This window comes from Daphnia pulicaria, chromosome 1 (assembly GCF_021234035.1).
Source record: "Daphnia pulicaria isolate SC F1-1A chromosome 1, SC_F0-13Bv2, whole genome shotgun sequence".
Lineage (NCBI taxonomy): Eukaryota > Metazoa > Arthropoda > Branchiopoda > Diplostraca > Daphniidae > Daphnia > Daphnia pulicaria.
The window spans coordinates 27,535,973-27,555,216 of record NC_060913.1 but is presented as its reverse complement, the minus strand read 5'-3'; the positions used below and the strand labels follow the sequence as shown (position 1 = coordinate 27,555,216).

The window sequence follows — 19,244 nt, the reverse complement described above, 5'->3', positions numbered from 1 at the left end:
TTCTGGATGCCATCCACTTTAAAATATAATCACAGATCAGCGCCAAGTTTCTAGTGGCCATTGCAAGGGTTTTGTTAGCAGTAGCAACCGAGATATCGTCTCTGTATCCATTAATCTTTGCTTGAAAGGGAATTGGTGCAAAAAAGGTCGTAAACCATCATATTCCACATGAAGGGAAACACAAATCTTCCTTGTGGGCAACCGAGGCCAACTAGGTGCTACAAAGAAAACGCGTCGATGGAAAAATGGCTATTCTGTTAGTAGAAAGCTAGCTAAGATTTTCAGCAGGTAAGGAGGGCTGGCACGTTTCACAAGGGCTGCAACGATTGCATGTCACACAACTGAATCAATTACAGTTTAATGTCAAAAGAAAGCAGCGGCGAAGAATTTTTGATCCAGGGAAGCGGATTCAATGAAAGAGATAATTGAGTGAGCTGCTGTTTTGGTTTGTCAGTTTTCCCTGAAGCCATGCGAGCAAAATGTCAAAGAAAGCAGCGGCGAAGAATTTTTGATCCTGGGAAGCGGATTCAATGAAAGAGATAATTGAGTGAGCTGCTGTTTTGGTTTATCAGTTTTCCCTGAAGCCATGCTGAAAGAAGCTGAACGAGCCAATTTTTAGTGTAACCAAGAGTTTCGTCCAAAATCTATCTTCTCGAGGAGTTAACAAGGTTGGACCACGGTCTAACAGGAGAGGTAGACAAAAAGCCCTATCCCTCTGATCAGCCGGAATAATCAAGGGACTTAGAAGCTTCCTTAAAATGCCGCTTGGATCGTAGGCGTAGCTTGGTCACAACTCTTCAATGCTGCCATTGCCGCTTGCGGCTTAGGCTGGAATTCCCCGAATACATAGAAGGAGGGGGGAGAGGGAGACTGTGCAACACACAACAGCTGGTGACCAACCTACGCCCGCGATCCAAGCGGCATTTTAAGGAACCTTCTAAGTCCCTTGATTAGTCTGCTGCCATGGCGTTAGTCTACCTCTCCTGTTGGACCGTGGTTGGACACTAAACTGATCGAACTGAAGCTATTCAAATTTTAGTTATCCTATTTGTTGGGTTTGCCTAAGACGAACACCTTTGAACATTTCCACGAATTAGGAAAGAAACGTAAACGCAAGCATGCAATGAGAATGGCCAATAGGTATTACTTGACTATCGGGAGACAAACGATAAGCAGCAGTTCGGCAGTAATGCCATCGTTACCAGGCGTTGATTAGGGGTTAGGGAGCAAGTGGAGGATAGCAGGAGGAGATTCAAAGGCGAAGGCAAAAAGTGAGGTTAAAACTGAGAAGTCCATTTATCCATCAGTCCACTTGAATGTGAAAATGTACTTTTTATGAAGTTCAGTTTACTAGATAATTATGGCCTTTGGCATTAAATTGTAGTGACTGTGAACAAGGATTATGTAATGGGTGATGATCTGTCGGACGTAATGGATAAGTAACAAGAATCGTGAGCAATGTCTGAAAGTCGGTATTTGCAGTCAAATGCCAACACATTATTGGTGGGGTAAAGTTTCTCTGCTTATCTTTTGGGGAAGAAAAAGTTGTTTTATTCTTTAACACACACATTTAACCATATTTGGCGGGTTAGCATAAAAACTTTGCAGTGTTGTTCAGATCTAGTTCCCTGGGGAATTAAATTAAATCTTTTTTTTCGATCGTGAATTACATGATATAGTATATATAAAATGATACCATATTTTCTGTCATATCATTCTCAAATATCGTGTAGTTTCAGATACGCTATAACAATGCCCTTGCAAACAATCGTTAACAAATCGAAAGAAATTTTGCCCGAATAAAGGGAAAATTTAGGAGGCTACGAACTGTCGATGTGAAATATTTTGACTATTTCACCTGCATGATTGTTGCTGCGTGCTGCTTACATAATTTTACACTTTACATACCTTTTATCCTTCTTTACGATGTAGTTCACAACAACGATTGGCAGGATGAATAACAGGATAACCCTGGCGACGACGGCTTCCTAGATGAAAGAGCCGTAAAGAAAAGAAATGATATTGCAGCAGTTTATGCTGCAGTCGTAGATTACTTTGAAGATCCAGATTAACTTATATTTATTGGCGAATTCTCTGTGAGGTTTTGCAAAAAAAAATAAATATTTGCACTCGCATAAATATTGCAATAACTATTGCAAGTGTAATACCCCGATTGAGTGATTACAGAGAGTACCCTTAGACAAGTCAAGTATGACAGAAAGATGTATTGACGTCTTGTCAATAGGAAGGGAGTACAGCAATTAAGAGAGCGAGAGACATGGATAAGTGCGGTTTATATATGAAGTTAATGAGCGGGGAAGATGAGCTGATCCGGTGCTTGCGCGCCAAGTCATATCGGGATGGCACGGCCAGTTGGAACGGGTTAGCGTGGCAATCCATCTTGGGTTTGGAAGTGCTGACCAGGCTGCTGACGTCCACGTGAAGTCGGGGGTGACGTCGGGTAGTGCCGGTCGTGACGTCAGGTCGTGTCGTCAGGGCGTGACGTCCTTGGTGGCGGCCATCTTTAAGTGGGTGGGGCTGCCTCCGGGGCATTTCAGAGCCGTCTTCTTTAGAGACGACTCTAGGAGTCGGCATTTTGGCACAAATTTAAAACGGGAGACAGTAGTATAGCACCGTTGCGTTTAGGTACGCACATATTTTGGGAAACTGGGGATTGCTGGAGAGAGAAAAGAAACATCCAAGTATGCGACAGCAGAAAAATTTGAGAAAGAGAGAGAGGAAGAGGAGAGAAAAAAAACCAGAGAAATGGTTATATTGAAAGGAAGAAAAAATGAACGCATTGGGAAACTGGGGTGGAAGACGGGTATTCTTGGTGTAAAGTAATAGGAGTTCAGTGATAGAAACAAGCAATCGGGAAAAAACGAGAAAACAAAACAATCATAGTAGTTACTAACTACCAAAAGAAAAAAATGTATATGAATTGGGAAAGTGGTGGATAATTGAAAACAAAACTGAGATATATGAAGCGAGAGCGTCAGAATGGAGGGGGAAACTGGGGCAAGGCGGATTGTAAACGAATAAGGCACATATACTATACGATGTGAGAAATGAGTTGAGAAAAAAAAAACAAGCATTTGAAAAAGGGTATCACTAAAACTCGGGATTTGGGGCTCGGGGGTCGGGGAACTAAAACTCGGGAAATTCACTCGGGGGTCGCCATTTTGTCGTCTGCTATGAAGTTGTTTCCCGATTTTTAGTCCGTTCAAAACTCAGACTAAAACTCGGGGATTGTAAACTTGGGGATTTTTATTACAAACCATATTTGACTGTGAACTTTGACAAAATTCGAATTATAATTATTTTTCAAAATTCCGAGTAAAACTCGGGTACTGTAAAAAACTAAAAGGTAAGTAAATTTGGGGATATTTGTTATTTTTTTTACTCTGAAAAAGTGAACTGACACTTAAGAAAAGATTTGTTTCGTCTTGAATAGCTGAGTTTTTTTATAATGAAACATTGATAATTAAATACAAATTGACGTTAAGCACATTATTAATAATTAAACATGAGAAACAATGCATTTGGTACAACACCAGCGAAATTTCTTAGTTTTGGCATTATCAGGAAAATTTTCACAAACTGGGTGAAACCACTGTTTGCAAGTTTTACATTGGGCCATCCATTCATCTTGGTCTCCTTTCAATATCGCAGGTCTTCTACAGCTACAAAAAAGAGGAATATCCCAGGTTTCTTCGTAACGCAGCGTTGGAATGCGGGTTTCGGTTATCAAAGGAAAAAGAGTCATTATTTGGTTAGTAAGGCATATTTTAAGATTAGAAACAAGTTTTTTTGGCTCGAAAGAAATTCGGCGCGGATGTTTTCTTTGTAAAAGTGCCGTTGGAAAGGCAATGACAAAACCTCCACAGTCATTATATTCTTGTTGTTGGACAGCCATTGTGCGTATCTTGAAATTTTCTTTTGTGCTTTGAAGAATGCTAGCGCAACAAGAGACCACTAAGTCAGTTGGTTTTCCATTTTTGTTGCTGTCGTATACACAAACCGTATCTTCTGGCATCGATTCAAAGCCATAACCAGCCAGTATCCAATGATTTATGCCACCATGCATAATTTGTAGCCACTTCTTTGTTTCGCCTTTTGGAAATTGTCCTGGGAATTCCCCCATAAAAGTTTTGCAGAATCCACCGACACCAGAGAATTGCCTGCGTAGGATGGTCCTTGCGGCACTCATATCTCGGTCAGACAGCCACACTTATCTTTTAATTTTTTTATTTCCTCGTCATTAAAGACAACATTGCAGAAGTAATTGGCCATGACGAGTGGCCGATGTGTTTTTCAGTACTTAGAGAGGTGATCTCTACATAGATCCAAGCGGGCTCCTTGATCTTGACGAAGCTGGACTCGCTAGTTGCTGGGATTGACATGGACTGCGAGATCTGACACTTGACTTAGTCGGAACCGCTGAACGTTTTGTTCCAAACGGGCTCCGAGATCTTGATCCGCTATTTAACTAAAAAAAAATGTTACAATTATTTTTGGCTATATATTATTTTACAAAACCTTGATTAGTTTATACTTGTAATTCGCCAGGTATTGACGAATGATGTGGAGCTAGAATTGTCGATCCTAATTTCACCTCTTAAAAAATTCATAATTTGAAATAATAAAAAAAAAATTAATGGTGTCCGCAATACTTGGTTTGAATGTTTGGCTTACCTGTAGGTGTTGTGGTGAGGGATCGACGAAGCGCTCTATCTTTGCTTCATTCCACTTCTCTCGTGCCTCTACCTTTTTTTCTCCCTGATACGGTCCTTTTCACTTGTAAAGCTTGCATTTGAATCAAGTAAGATGTTTGATAGTAAAAGGAGAATGACTTTTTGTTGTTAGTAGGAGGAATACTAGCTATTTTTTTTCTCTCTCTTTGTCTTAACCTCCATTCCCAGCTAGCACAAGTTGTGACCAGGTTGCTACCTGGTCACGTTTTTTTTCCCCGGGTCACAACCAGTGGGAATGACTTGGGCGTGCCCTTTTTATTCCATATTACCGCCCATAAGCTTCCCTGGTCACGACCAGAATAATATTCCCTTAAACGGACGTTTGCCGTAAAATAAACTTTTCTTTTTTATAAAACTTAATACAATAAATAATTCATGGTTACACCACCTATTATTCTATCTAGACCTTTCTTTTCAGTTTATCATTTATCCATCATTTTACTTGGAAAGAAACTTGATCTATTACGGGAATCGAACCCGGGTCGTCTGAATGGAAGGCTGGTGCTGTACAGCTAAGCCATTGTAGTTGTAATAATGTAAGCATAGTTTTATTAAACTACTTTGTTACTTAATCGACTGTTTAGAAAGGGCATAGCATAAGTGCATAACACACATTAGTAAGGTTTTATCTTAACGTACATATAAAAGTTCTTCTTCTACTTTTATGGGGTGATTTACGCCTTTACAGTTGGATTTTTATATAAGATATTAGGGGACCATTTAAAATATATATATAGTTAAACTAATAACTGTCATACACATTAACAGTATGTAGAAATTTTTTTTAAATTTACGTACAGAAGTGCGTAGCGTGTTGACTAATAAATAAACTTAGGAATAAGTAAATTATAATAGTAAAAATAAGTTTATGTTTTCATTTATCATGTTTATTTAAGAAAGTTAAGTTCTTAACGGGGAAATAATGCAGCTGGTAAAAACAAACATGATTAACAAGCGATCCACGATTCAAGTAGACCGAAATCATGGAGGGGCTTTCCAGATCTAAATCCGGAAAAGGCCTTAAAAATGAAAAAAAAGCCATGTTTGTCTTCGCACGCCGGATTTACCTGCGTTTGCAGAATTACAAAATTCTCGCCCGTTTAGGAGTTATTTAGCTCTAAAGTTTGGGTTTTTGGAATTTTGTCAGAAAGTGGGGGGGCTTTGACATCCATTTTTGGAAAAGTGGGGGAGCTAGGGAAAAAACTAATTTTTTTAAAAGGTTTATTGCATACTCAACCACCGAATTCCAAAAGGAATTTCTTTTCCGGATTTTATTGGTTGAGATATGACTGATTTACTGAAAGGATAATTTAGCTGGTTTCCCTCCCTGGCTTGCAGCCATTTTTTCGTACGGTCCGCTGCGCTCCTGGCGGAAGCCAGCAGAAGGTCTTATATATCGGCCTTCATATTAGACCCATTGCATTTATACAGGCCTTCATATATAGTGAACCCAGATTTCTTATCGGCCGATGTATAAGTATCGGCCTTCACATTAGACCCATTGCATTTATACAGGCCTTCATATATAGTGAACCCAGATTTCTTATCGGCCGATGTATAAGACCTTCTGCTGGCTTCCACCAGGAGCGCAGCCGACCGTACGAAAAAATGGCTGCAAGCCAGGGAGGGAAACCAGCTAAATTATCCTTTCACTAAATCAGTCATATCTCAACCAATAAAATCCGGAAAGGAAATTCCTTTTGGATTTCGGTGGTTGAGTATGCAATAAACCTTTTAAAAAAATTAGTTTTTTACCTAGCTCCCCCGCTTTTCCGAAAATGGATGTCAAAGCCCCCCCCACTTTCTTACAAAATTCAAAAAACCCAAACTTTAGAGCTAAATAACTCCTAAACGGTTGGGAATTTTGTAATTCTGCAAACGCAGGTAAATCCGGCGTGCGAAGACAAACATGTCTATATTTTTTTATATTTTTTAGGCCTTTTCCGGATTTAGATCTGGAAAGCCCCTCCATGATTTCGGTCTACTTGAATCGTGGATCGCTTGTTAAATATGATGGTAAAAAATAAAGCGTTTCGTGACTTTCATCGTTACATTGCAGTATATTTTTTATGTAAAAATTAGCAACATTTGGGAGCAAATTGGTCACAATGGGCTAATATTTTTAATCAAGTACCATTTAGCAACCTTTGGGAGCCCATTGGTCACAAGTGGGATAATATTTTTAATCAAGTACCATTTAGAAACCTTTGGGAGCCCATTGGTCACAAGTGGGATAATATTTTTAATCAAGTACCATTTAGCAACCATTGGGAGCTAATTGGTCACAAGTGGGATAATATTTTTAATGAAGTACCATTTAGCAACCTTTGGGAGCCCATTGGTCACAAGTGGGATAATATTTTTAATCAAGTACCATTTAGCAACCATTGGGAGCTAATTGGTCACAAGTGGGATAATATTTTTAATCAAGTACCATTTAGCAACCTTTTGGAGCCAATTGGTCACAAGTGGGATAATATTTTTAATCAAGTACCATTTAGCAACCATTGGGAGCTAATTGGTCACAATAGCCAAATATCTTTACTACCAAATCAATACCATAAAGTGCCCAAAATAGCAGGGAGCAATTTCATTGCCAGGTCACGACCAGGTCATGAATTGGGTAATACGTGGCTAGCTGGGTTGTTTTAGAACTCAACTTCATTAAGGATCGCTCCATTTTTTAAATATTTTTCATGAACGTTTCATCACTGCCATCATTTTCACCTCCACCGTCAATATCGTTTCTTCGTGTAGTCTTGCATTGTTTATCTTGCTTTGGTGGTTTGTCGTTCTTTCTCGGACGTTTTCTTCCCGACGTTTTGTCCGTATACTTCCTCTTCCTCTTCCTCTTTATATAGGCCGTAACATTTGGTTGTTACGTGGTTGTTTGTCGTCGACCAATAGACATTTCGCAGGCCAACACATGATAGCAATTACTATACCCCGCACACGTACAAGATATTTTGGGAAATAGAGTGACAACGTGAGATGACCCGAGTGTTCCTTTTACGATAAATTCTCCCGTCGTTGTTGGCATTGAGATACCCTCTTTGTCTTGAATAACTGCTAGGGCTCTTTCATAAACTGACGAAAGATCATGTTTCTCGTTCATAGCGATGTTCTGCTTATCGTTTGCGTTGGCTTCACACTTGTTAAAGTGGACATCAACATTTTTTTCAGCATCTTTGATTTTTCTTATTATGGTAGTGGGATCAATTATTTCAGGAAGGACGGGCTTGTCTATAGTTTGCTTGCAAAGGCCAGCCAGATGAAGAATGATTCGGTGTTGGCCATAATTGTAACGGCCTCGAAGGATCTCGACGTTGTAATATTGTGATAGGGGAAAAGGCTTAACACCATGGCGTCTATCGGATATATCTTTCCAATTATTTAGATCTTTTATGACACAATTTAGCGACTCCGATTGATTCGTTGTCATTTTTGATGCTCCGTATTTTTGACAAGCCCAAGTACCAATTCTGTCAATATTTGGATGGATGTTTCTGATTAAGTAAATTGAAAATTCTTGATTCCGTTCAACCTGGAATTCCGCCAACAATTCCAAATAATCTTCTTTTGTCTTCCGTCCAAAAAGCCCTCGTCACTGATTGACAACGGTTTTTTTTCATCAGCAGATAACACAGCAATTGTGCTAACCTTCCTTTTTATGTCATCAACGACATGATTATAGCAACGGAACAAATCAATGTCCGGGAGAAATTTTTGAATTGCACTGTCGATTGCTTTTTCCTGATCCGTTACGATATAGGTGTTATTGCTGCTTGGCAGTTCGGGAATATACCTTACAACAAGTGACAAAAACTCTTCGTGCGTTTTCATCAATTTTCTTTCGTGAATAAAAAATATACATCGGATCGCTGGAGCGGATTCCAGTTCCGTTTCTCTGAAGAAAAGAAAAGATAAATAATAATCCCCCAATAAAAATGTTTTGTCGTACGATTGCTGTTGTGGTTTTAAATCTCGTCTGTTTAGAACGCACTTTAGTTTTTTCAAAAGCTGATCTTGAAAACAGAAAATCATCAAATCATCTTTATCAATAACAAGCCGCTTCACAAATTTTGTGTCATCTATGATATACATTAAGTTCCAAAGGACATTGCTACTTAAATTTGATTTAAGTCTTCTTTGAAATTGAACATTTTCCACTTGTTTTACATCTCTGCGAGCATTGGTAGCATGGCTTTCAAGTTCTCGAGGACAAGAAGCTAATGTTTTACGATAAACCTGAATGGGGGTTCCCTCTTCTGTTTTCATTGCTTTCAAAAGAGAAGAGTGCGTACCAATGAAATTGACAGACATTTTTGAATCTTTTTTCGCATTTCCGTGGGGGTAACCAACAGCTTCTTTTTCGTCGCCCACGTATTGAATAATGATGATATTTGCATATTGGTCGTTATCAAGCTGGTATTGCGTCCCTTTTGAATGTTACTTTATCTTGAGGTTCTTCCTTCCTTTGCAGCTTGAAGTAATTATCTTTCCGTTAATCCCGTTAAAGTCGAAATTACTGTTTCCGTTTTGATAAAAACGATATCCATCTTTACGCCATAATCTTGTTTAATTATTTTAATGGCCACGATTAGTATAAGGGAAAATTTAACATAATACATACATGTTTTCATGAAAGACAACTAGTCGAATGTGAACTAGAGTGAATTTACTATTCAATACGCGCAGTATTGAATACTACTTACTACATATTATTTACTATTTAGATACGAGTCAATAAGAATTCCTAATGGGGGAATTCATAAAAGCAATACTTGACAAATATAGGCCTACTCATTTTAATTATCATCAATTATCACTATGCAGCACAAATTGTATTAACTTTCCGTTTACCTTTCTTGGTGGGACCGTCACTCCACGTGTAAATGTAGACATATCCCCCAGAGGGCATAAAAGGCACTTTATCCGTGGCTTTAAGTTCAGCCAGCCATTTAGTCACTTGATTTGCTGCTGAACCAAAAGTTTTCATTTTTATTACATGTTCATCAGGAACCAAAAATGAGTCTTCACAAGTGAAGAGTTCAACAAACTATGGGTGAATTACACACACTCTGATGACAGGCTACGTGAAAGAAGTCAAACTGTTTTTTCGAGATGGGGTGAGAGTCTGAGAGATGGGGTGAGAGGATAATGTCCTCTAGGGAATTGAGAAAGACAAGATTCTAGATTTGAGCCTCTAGGGAATTGAGCACTTTGCGCTGTAGGCTATTACTGCGCAACAGGAAATCAATCATTAAATCATCTTGAATTCTTTCTCTATTTTAATATGAAAAACATGGAATTTTCCATCAATGATTCAAACACATTGACAGCAAAAAAGGTTTCTTCCTTATTTCGAAGTGGGTGGGCCCGTCAAAATCAGCGACCCCCGAGTACATTCCCCGAGTTTTAGTTACCCTTGTTAAAACCCGACACCCCGTCTAAAAATTCTAAAACTCGGGAAACAACTTAATAGCAGACGACAAAATGGCGATCCCCGAGTGAATTTCCCGAGTTTTAGTTCCCCGAGCCCCGAATCCTGAGTTTTAGTGATACCCATTTGAAAAATATTCATGGAAATAAATGTTGTAAGAAGGGGGAAATTTAAATGGTAAGGGACAAGGAAGGACCACAGTGAAAAGAAGGAGAGATAAAAAAAAGTTACTGCTGGGGCCGTTCGGCAATGGCCCTTTCTTCCGGGCGCGGTCGGACCGTGAACTGCGAGCGCAGGTGGCCCGGTTGGCGGCATCTGTGGCAGGTTGGCCCGTTCATCGCCACCGCGCGGCGACGTACCAGGTGGACCGCGAGAGTCTGTGGCCATCGGATGGTGGCGCCGGGGAATTCGATCCTGAATTCCGCTAGCCTCAGGAAATTAAGGCCTAGGATGCTCCCCGCTGGGTCCCATTCGGAGGTTTATGGTCCTAAGATTGGGAATCTGGTGTTTGTTATTGAGTCAAAGTGGTATTGACCGTCTTGACTGGGTTCCATTTCATAAGTTGATTGTTGCTGCCAGGCAAGTGATCCCATTGATACGGTCAATCCTGTGGAATGAATGGGGCGGGATGCAGTTAAGTCTTCCTCACCCGGGATGGGGTAATGTGGATTCATTTCTTCGTCTCCATGTTGACTGAGCAGCCTGCCTTTTAGCGCTAATAAGAAATCCATTTCGAGCACTATCAGGACACCAATTTCATCGTTTTGAACGACGTACGTGGGGACGACTGTCTGTTGTCCAGCGTAATGTAACGGTAAACTAATTTCACCCTCTATTAAGTGTACTCTCGACGTTGCCGGATCTGTGAACTATGTATCTGACTCGAACACTGGGCGGATTGAACACTCTAACCCTTCCGCCGTAGAACGACGAATAAAGGTTACTGCTATGTTTGTTGCGAAGTACGCGACTACGAGCGTATCGTTCACCACTAGTCTCACAGAGGATCGTTGGTCCATTTTCACTTGTTGAAGGTTTGCCGTCGACTGACTGTTGTCCGCAGTAGCGAACTTTTTGGTTTCGACACTTTTGCTTTTGAACGAAAGGGGAGTAGTCCGTTGAATTGGAGATGCTCGTAAAATTAAGACAATATGGGTGAGAACCCGACATCTTTATGATCGCCCCCCCCCCTTTTCCTTAATTTGATCCCAATAGCTACCATTTGTTGGCAGAGGGGGAGAGGGAGAGAAAAAAAATCGACCGAGGATCGATCGAGAATCGTCCGTGAAAAAAACACAAGACACGATGAGTCCAGACACGAACACAAAAATAATAATAATCAAAGAATAGAAGAAACAAATAAATACTTTGGCCTGGTTGATAACCCTTTACTGGTTAAACTAATTCAGAAACCAGGCTTAAAACGAGATCATGAGACGAGATGAAGTAGAACTGAAAGCAGCATTTACACAAAGATTGAACAAATTAAATGAAAGCAAACTAGTATCATAGTAGTAGCATAAGTCAAATTCCAACTGAACAGTTTCAAGGGGTATCCTCACTCAAAGTTTTGCTTTTACCAACTAGTGAGGCGGCGATGGCAGCTAAATTAACCCCATTTGTCTCTGCAAGAATTGCCTTTCGTAAGCCACTTCTTTTAAATTCTTTCACATAACGAAGGATTTCTTCTTCCTTGGCTTCAATTCTAGATAACACTTTTCTTCTTTCTCTTGTCTTTTCTTCTCTTGTATCATAGCCTCTTCAAAGTAATCTCTTGCTTTCTTTTTCTTCTTCTTCTTTAATGAATAACTCTCGGGATCAGCGTCATCTGAATCTTCAATTTGTACATAGTCCCGATCCTGCTTTACAATTATACTTATTAACGGTTTACTCTCTATTCAATTAAATAAAAAATTCAACTCAACGCAAGGTAATTGTGTAATAAAAACAAAGAGAATACCTTATCATCATGCAAGTCACGTTTGCATGCACCACTTTCTCTGATATGCTTAAGAGATATTTCTGACTTATCTTTTACTGCATCGTGGAAGGCGTCGTAGAAATTCCAGGGCTTGGTCTCCCTTTGTTTGTTTTTTGCGTCAGAACTATCCTTATACTTTTTAAAAGATCCCTGTATTTGTCTTGCACTTGTACACCCGAGTCCATAAATATCTACCCCCCCCCCCCCAAAAAAAAAAAGAAAGGCGCGAAAAATAATAGTACCGCAACAAAATTGGTTGTGCGCTTACTGTCATGTAAAAAAATATGCTTATCACCCATCCTTTCCACTTGTTTTGCATTGAAAAAAGACTTTTCTAGATGACAGTAATTGCGCAACCAATTTCTTTGCGGTACCATTATTTTTCGCGCCTTTCTTTTTTTTTTGGGGGGGGGGGGGTTAGATATTTTTGGACTCGGGTGTACACCGCCATACTGATGCCCTCCACTTTTGACTAATTCCTGTGCAATCTGTGATATTTTGATATCCAACATTACTTAACATAAATAGAAATAACAATTTTTTTCTCTTACGTCAGTCTACAGAGTTATTCCTTTCCCTACTTGAGCATAACTTTTCTTTTTGGAAAGACGCTTCCACGAATCAATAAAAGAATAAAACGTTCCTGGAGCCATATCACTCGACTGGCTGGTGTTTTTGTTTAGAAATCAGATTTTCCACTAGTCGATTCTGTAACTATTTGTATAGATGGTCTGTTGTTGTAATATTGTTATGCTAAATCATTTGTGAATTGAAACAACTGTTTCGTAGCAACCTGTTCACCTTGGTTACATTTTGTAGATTAAAAATTTTTGTAAATGGACTCCCAGTATCATCGATATGAGATGTTAGAATAGAAAGATTTGGAAGTGGTTACCACATTAATTTGTGGTCTACTTTTTTCAGTAGCACAGAGAAAACCAAAATTGACAGGTAATGAACCTGGAATACAATTATTATAGTGGGATTCAGTAATTGTTAAAATAAATGAAACGTGTGTATCATGAGACAAAATACATTGAGATTGATTTGGTAACATTTTCTAGGCGTAGGAATTTGTGCTGCCATCATGAATGGATAATGGAACTTGAACATGTTTCAAAGCAGGTTCCACATTCAAAGAAAATTACATGACTAACAATAGCATCCATTTTTAGAGTGGCCACAGTAGAAGTTGTAGTGGATATTTCCAAATCACGAGGCACATCTTGGCTTGGAACTATTAACGATAATAAAGATTGCTTTTTGTTGTTAACGAACCAATTCCATACTACCTATTGGACGACACATAACATTCGGCAGTCAATTTCGTTGCAGCTGTACAGGAAAAGATATAGGCGTTAAGACAATCGGGCGTTTGGCTGGACGAGCACGAACAACAGGTCCAACTGGTCTAACATTTCGCACGTCACTTACTCCTTTTAGTTAACATAATTAAAATACAAATTATAAAAAAATTAATACTTTGTAAAATTGGCTGCGATGAATAAACGTATTCGATTCCATTCACTAGGAAGCTATTGGGACCACGCTTTCTTGGTATCGAAATTTTTAGTCGTCTGCTGTTTTTTTAATTAACAAATTTTCTTGTCCATTGTCTATAAAAAGTCAAGGGCAACGCTAAATATGTTTTAACTCTACGTAGGGTTGCTCAACGAGTTATGTGTGAATTTATAGAGATCACGTGATCATCATATGATCAAAATAACTTGATCGAGTCGATTCTGTACACACCCATTCTATTTTAACCCTGTTTGGTCTTTTACTGGATTTAAAAAAGGTCACGAGAAAAACCCAAAAAACATGGACGAAAGATACAGTAAATGCTAAACTTGTTACAAACCTGACGTGAAGATGAAATGTACGGGAAAATCGATTCGAGATAATTATGCGAATTTTGATTCATCTAAAAACACACCAAAAAGCTGTGTTGCACTTGGGGGAGGGGCGTTGCTGTGACGGGACCTTTCTAGGTATAACATTACATCGTAACAACTCATTAGCACTGATCTAAATTATTAATGAAAAATTAAACTTTTTTACCTAAGTTTGTCTATTTTTTTTCTGTGCTTTTTTTTAGGTACCAGAGACTCGGCTTTCTGCCCTTTGAGAATTTTTAACCCAATTTTCATGAAAAATTGAACCTTTGTTACAGTGATTTTCCAAAAATTGTTGCATAATCTAAAATGAGGTTAATACTTTGCAACAATAATTTTCAAAATACATGAATCACTTTAACAATCATTAAGAAGTGTGCTTCAAATAAACGTGAAAGAGCTTCGTATGATAAATTGTAGGCGTTGTAAAAAAGGGTTGCTAGTACTCGGTGAATAGTAGGAATAGGTGAATAAGTTTGGGGTGTTGGTAATCTGCATGACAAGTCTGCATGACTGCATGAAGGTATTCTGCATGAATCGCCGCATGAATCGGAAAAAAATTGAAAATCATTCATGCAGATTACCCCCCCCCCCCATTTAGATACAACAAATTTTAGACAGTACGCAGGGTGTTGTGTCAAATTGTATTGTATCCATTTTAGAAGTAAAAACTTGATATCAACAAAAGTACGGGAAAACTGAATTGACATTTGTGTTGGAGGAAGGATAAAAAACATAAAGCAACAATGAGATTATTTTTAACTGGTTATTTTCCATACTTTTTGTCTTAGATTGCCGGTTGCACCTTAGATGTCGATGTTTTGGGAAAAGGTTTTATATCTAATCTCGTAAACATTATTTTTTAAAAATGGTCCTTCATTTGCGCTTCTTTCACCAGGGCAATAGTTGAAGGGTCTGCTCCTAAAGCAACTTCAACAGCAAAAGCAACAGCAAAAACACCACAACTACTTTTGTCAGCTTGTTTTTGACAGCTTGGGGCAATTAAGTTGTAGTTAGTGCGACCCAGTAAGCTGGAAATGGCTTTCACGGTTTCCTCTTCTGAAACTCTTTCAAACCCCATGCTGTCATAAACAGCAACATCATTGTTTCTACACACAGGAAAACCAGAAACAGCTAGATCCCAATGGCATTTCCCAGTGTGAATTATTTGCATCCACAATTTTTCTGTTGGCACAGGGTATGTCCCCGTAGATGTTGCGTGATGATAGTTGAATAAACCAAAAATTTGTGGTAGATGACATGTTAACACCGATCAGGCATATCTGAAATTGTTGAGGGAACAGCCAATTCGGCTACAAGTATTTTCCTTTTCAGAGAACCTGTTTCAAAGTTTTATGTCACAATTTATTTATGTTTTACATACCATTGACAACCCTTTGGACTGAGAGTTTCGTCTGCTAAGCCTATTCAAATTTAAACAAATTCTAACCTTCTTGTTTCATTGTCTAGCTATTTCTGCTTTTTGGATGGTATAGAGTCTCAATAAAGACATTAATCAAATTTTATCTTATTCAAAATTTTTTCGGTTTACGAGTATACATGGCACTGCAAAATGTGCCATAAATAGTATGGAAATAATGTTCCCAACGTACTTTCTGAGAGTAAGCATGCTCAATAGGCTACGATAGCGACCGCAATTTGAGTTACGCGGTTTCTTATACTCCTCGTTCGTGTTATGCGTTGGTGAAGGTAAGTCACAAAAACACCATCAGTGATAAAAGTTGAGAAAATTATAAAAATGACGGGCTGCAATATTATTTGGCTAGATCTGGCAATACTATTTCCATGGTTATTCTTTTTTCATTCGGACATGCGTGCATTTTGTAAACATTAAGATCGCAGACATCCTGGTTCCATTTACCAGGATAACACAGTTAACAGGTGTGCTAGTTTTAGATCGTTTGTGTAACGGGTAGTTCAGTTCAGAAGCATATAACTAAAAAACAAAATTGTTTTACCAACTCAGGAAACTATGTTTATTGTTACTTTTCACAGATCTCGAGAAGTCCGACTTTCAGCATTGGAAACCGAATTAACGCGTTTTTCTGCATTTAATCAAAAAAGAATACACAAATTAGATTTTGACAGATGATGGCCATGACAACGAGACAATTGTGAGTAAGTGTTTAAGAACACGCACTACGAAATGAAGCAATGTCGAAAAGTAAGGCATTAAAGATATTTAGCATTTTTATCAACTCTATTTCAGCAATAAATTTGCTGCAATTCCGCTGGAACACATGCTCATACTTTTTCAATAAATGAAGTCAATGGCGTTAAATAAAGATTGGGACTGTATTAATTTAGCGGATTTCTAATGTTTGTACCTGACAAACTTCATCTAATATCCGAGGGAAGTTGTTACACTTTTTTTGCAGACTGTAATAATCTGTGTTTTAACTGTGTTTTTGTAACTTCCGTACATGGTTTAGAAACATTTTACCACAAAAATTCCAGAAAGATGAACTGTTTTCCCTGAAGTTCTTTAGATAATAATTGAAATAATGCTGATAATGCTTAATATTTTTTACGGCACATCCTTATACCTTCATACTGATTGCATGTGTCTGGAAATATGGGGCGTGTCATCAGGTAAGTTTTTTTAATTATCGCTTTGTGCTATCATATAATAGGTTGTTAAGCAGGAATTTGTTCAATTGGGTAGTTCTTTCGGTGCGTGTAGCAGACAGAGACTTGACAAGCTCCCATTGGGACAATATATGACAGCTAGCCGATGCATTTCCATAGGTGTGACATGCTGACTCCGTTACCGACTCCAGTAATTTTACAGAATATGTTCTGCTTATGAAAACTCTCTAACTTACGTTTATTTTTGACTGTCAAACAATGATAGTGTATAATGATGATAACCTTGGAGGAAGATCGTGGGTGCGACGAATCCCGAACTGATAAGTTGGCTGTTTATTAAAAAAACAACAGTTACTTACAACTTTAAATAATTTTATTCAATGGATTAGGTGGTTATGCTTAAATTCTAGGAATTTTCCGAACCTGGAGTCGTTATCATGCACGTTTTGTTACAGTGGAAATGACACGTACGGCCAAATGCTGTGACTTATTCGAATTGATTTGGGTAATCGTGTTAATAACAACAGGAATTCAATAAAGGACTAAATAAAGGTGTCAGATCCTTCAGCAGATGAGGAAAATTTGTTTTTGTTTTAACAACTGCAGTCGGTTTTAAATTGAGTTTGAATCCCTACTGGATAGATTAGATCTAAAAACTAGATCAAAGTTCATATGTCATATCTATTATGACACAAAGACAGATAAAGTCTGGGTTTATTGTGACTGTAATATCAGCCTATTATTAGTCAAAGTTTTTCGCTTCGACAGTACCCACTTAAGTCATTATTACTCCACAACGTTATTATTTTCTAAAATTCAGAAATTTAGTTGAGATGAAGGTCACTAATTGTGCCAGATTTTTAATGCAGTTGGCCGTCTTCGCACTTACTACAGGTATTTATGTGGATGAACCGTTAGTCTATGACAACTTCCCGTCTGACTTCATGTGGGCTGCGGCTACAAGCGCTTATCAGATCGAAGGCGGATGGAATGCTGACGGTAAATTTAAAATGCTGCTTTGAAAGTCAGCCAACAGCTAATAATTGTTTATATATAAAAAGGCAAAGGACTAAGTATCTACGACGTCTGGATGAACGATCCAAATCACGTGTCTGACGGATCGTCCGGAAAAGTAGCTTGTAACAGTTACTACTTCTTCCAAAAGGATATTGAAGCCCTTCAAAAATTAGGAGTAATCTTAAATGTATAACTGTACGAATTAAATATCTAATCTCATTTATATACAACGAACCCACATATAGGTTACTCATTATCGATTTTCTATTTCCTGGGCCCGAGTTCTCCCCAACGGCATCGGTGAAGTTAACCAGGCAGGAATTGATTACTACAAAACGTTGATAGCGGCGCTTAAAGCCGCCAAAATCGAACCAATGGTAAGAATTTTTTTATCTCTGTGACTTGTTGCAAATGAAAAAAATAAAATAAAATCTGGGTGATGAATAGGTGACCTTGTATCACTGGGACTTACCACAAGCACTAGAACTGATTGGGGGATGGCTAAATATAAGCATTGTCGATTGGTTTGAAGAATATTCTCGTCTCTGTTATACTGAGTTTGGCAACGACGTAAGTTGTTACACTTTTTTGGCTTTCTAATTTCTGTTAGAAAATTTTACAAAACGTCCTTAACAGGTGAAATATTGGATCACTATAAACGAACCATGGGTCATTGCATATCAAGGTTTTATTTCTAACATTTCATTACAGTTTGAGTTTGTTGATGTTAAACAATTTTTCCTTGGACGTCAGGATACGGTTCTGGAAATACTGCGCCAGGTAATTCTATAAAATAAATGAAAGCTGCATAGAAATAGTATCCAACATATTATTTTTAATCAAAGGGACATACGGGCCAGGTACTTACACCTATCAGGTGGGTCACCATATTATTTTGGCTCACGCCAGAGCATATCGAGCATATGAAACCTCATTCAAACCAACTCAAAACGGTATTTCAACATTGGAAAAAACTTCTGGAAAGGATTGGAAAAAGTCTTTTAGAAATCCTCGATTTTACTTTGCAGGGAAAGTTGGAATAACGGTTAATATCAACTGGTACGATCCGAAAGACGACCAATTAGAAAATATTGAAGCGGCCGAAAGGGCATTGCAATTTCTTGGAGGTTGGATTGCCAATCCCATTTACGGCACTGGAGATTATCCAGACGTCATGAAACAAAAAGTCTTCACACTTATGTTTACCACAAGTTTTCAAAAAAAAATTTTTTTATTCCATTATATAGATCGGCAATAAGAGCGCACAACAAGGATTTAATCAATCGCGACTACCGGAATTCACGGCTGAACAAAAGATTTTGGTACAAGGCAGTGCAGATTTTTTTGGACTTAACTATTATACCAGTTACCTGACCGCTAATAAGATTCAAGATATATCAATAATCGATTATGGTTACGACCAAGATATCGAGAGCTATTCTGACCCAACTTGTTATCAGTAAGTTTGATTTTTTGTGACATATTCAGTCCAATAATAATTTTTAAAATAAGATCAAGCTTCGACTGGTTGACCATAACACCAT

The 19,244-nt window shown here is 38.3% G+C and overlaps 1 protein-coding gene across 1 annotated transcript; it reads left to right on the top strand.

Moving 5' to 3' along the window:
- The first annotated feature begins 16,669 nt into the window (after positions 1-16,669).
- LOC124320859 (lactase-phlorizin hydrolase-like) lies at positions 16,670-19,163 on the top strand. Its single transcript, XM_046783769.1, has 10 exons — positions 16,670-16,686; positions 17,504-17,682; positions 17,745-17,887; positions 17,946-18,077; positions 18,148-18,270; positions 18,337-18,385; positions 18,454-18,480; positions 18,546-18,653; positions 18,729-18,886; positions 18,948-19,163. The coding sequence occupies exons 1-10, from the start codon at positions 16,670-16,672 to the stop codon at positions 19,161-19,163; spliced, it is 1,152 nt and encodes a 383-aa protein (XP_046639725.1).
- The last annotated feature ends 81 nt before the right edge of the window (positions 19,164-19,244 follow it).

Coding starts and splice junctions, on each gene's coding strand:
- LOC124320859 (XM_046783769.1), top strand. Junction 17,683..17,744: donor AGGCGGATGGAATGCTGACG/GTAAATTTAAAA, acceptor ATATATAAAAAG/GCAAAGGACTAAGTATCTAC. Junction 18,271..18,336: donor ATACTGAGTTTGGCAACGAC/GTAAGTTGTTAC, acceptor CGTCCTTAACAG/GTGAAATATTGGATCACTAT.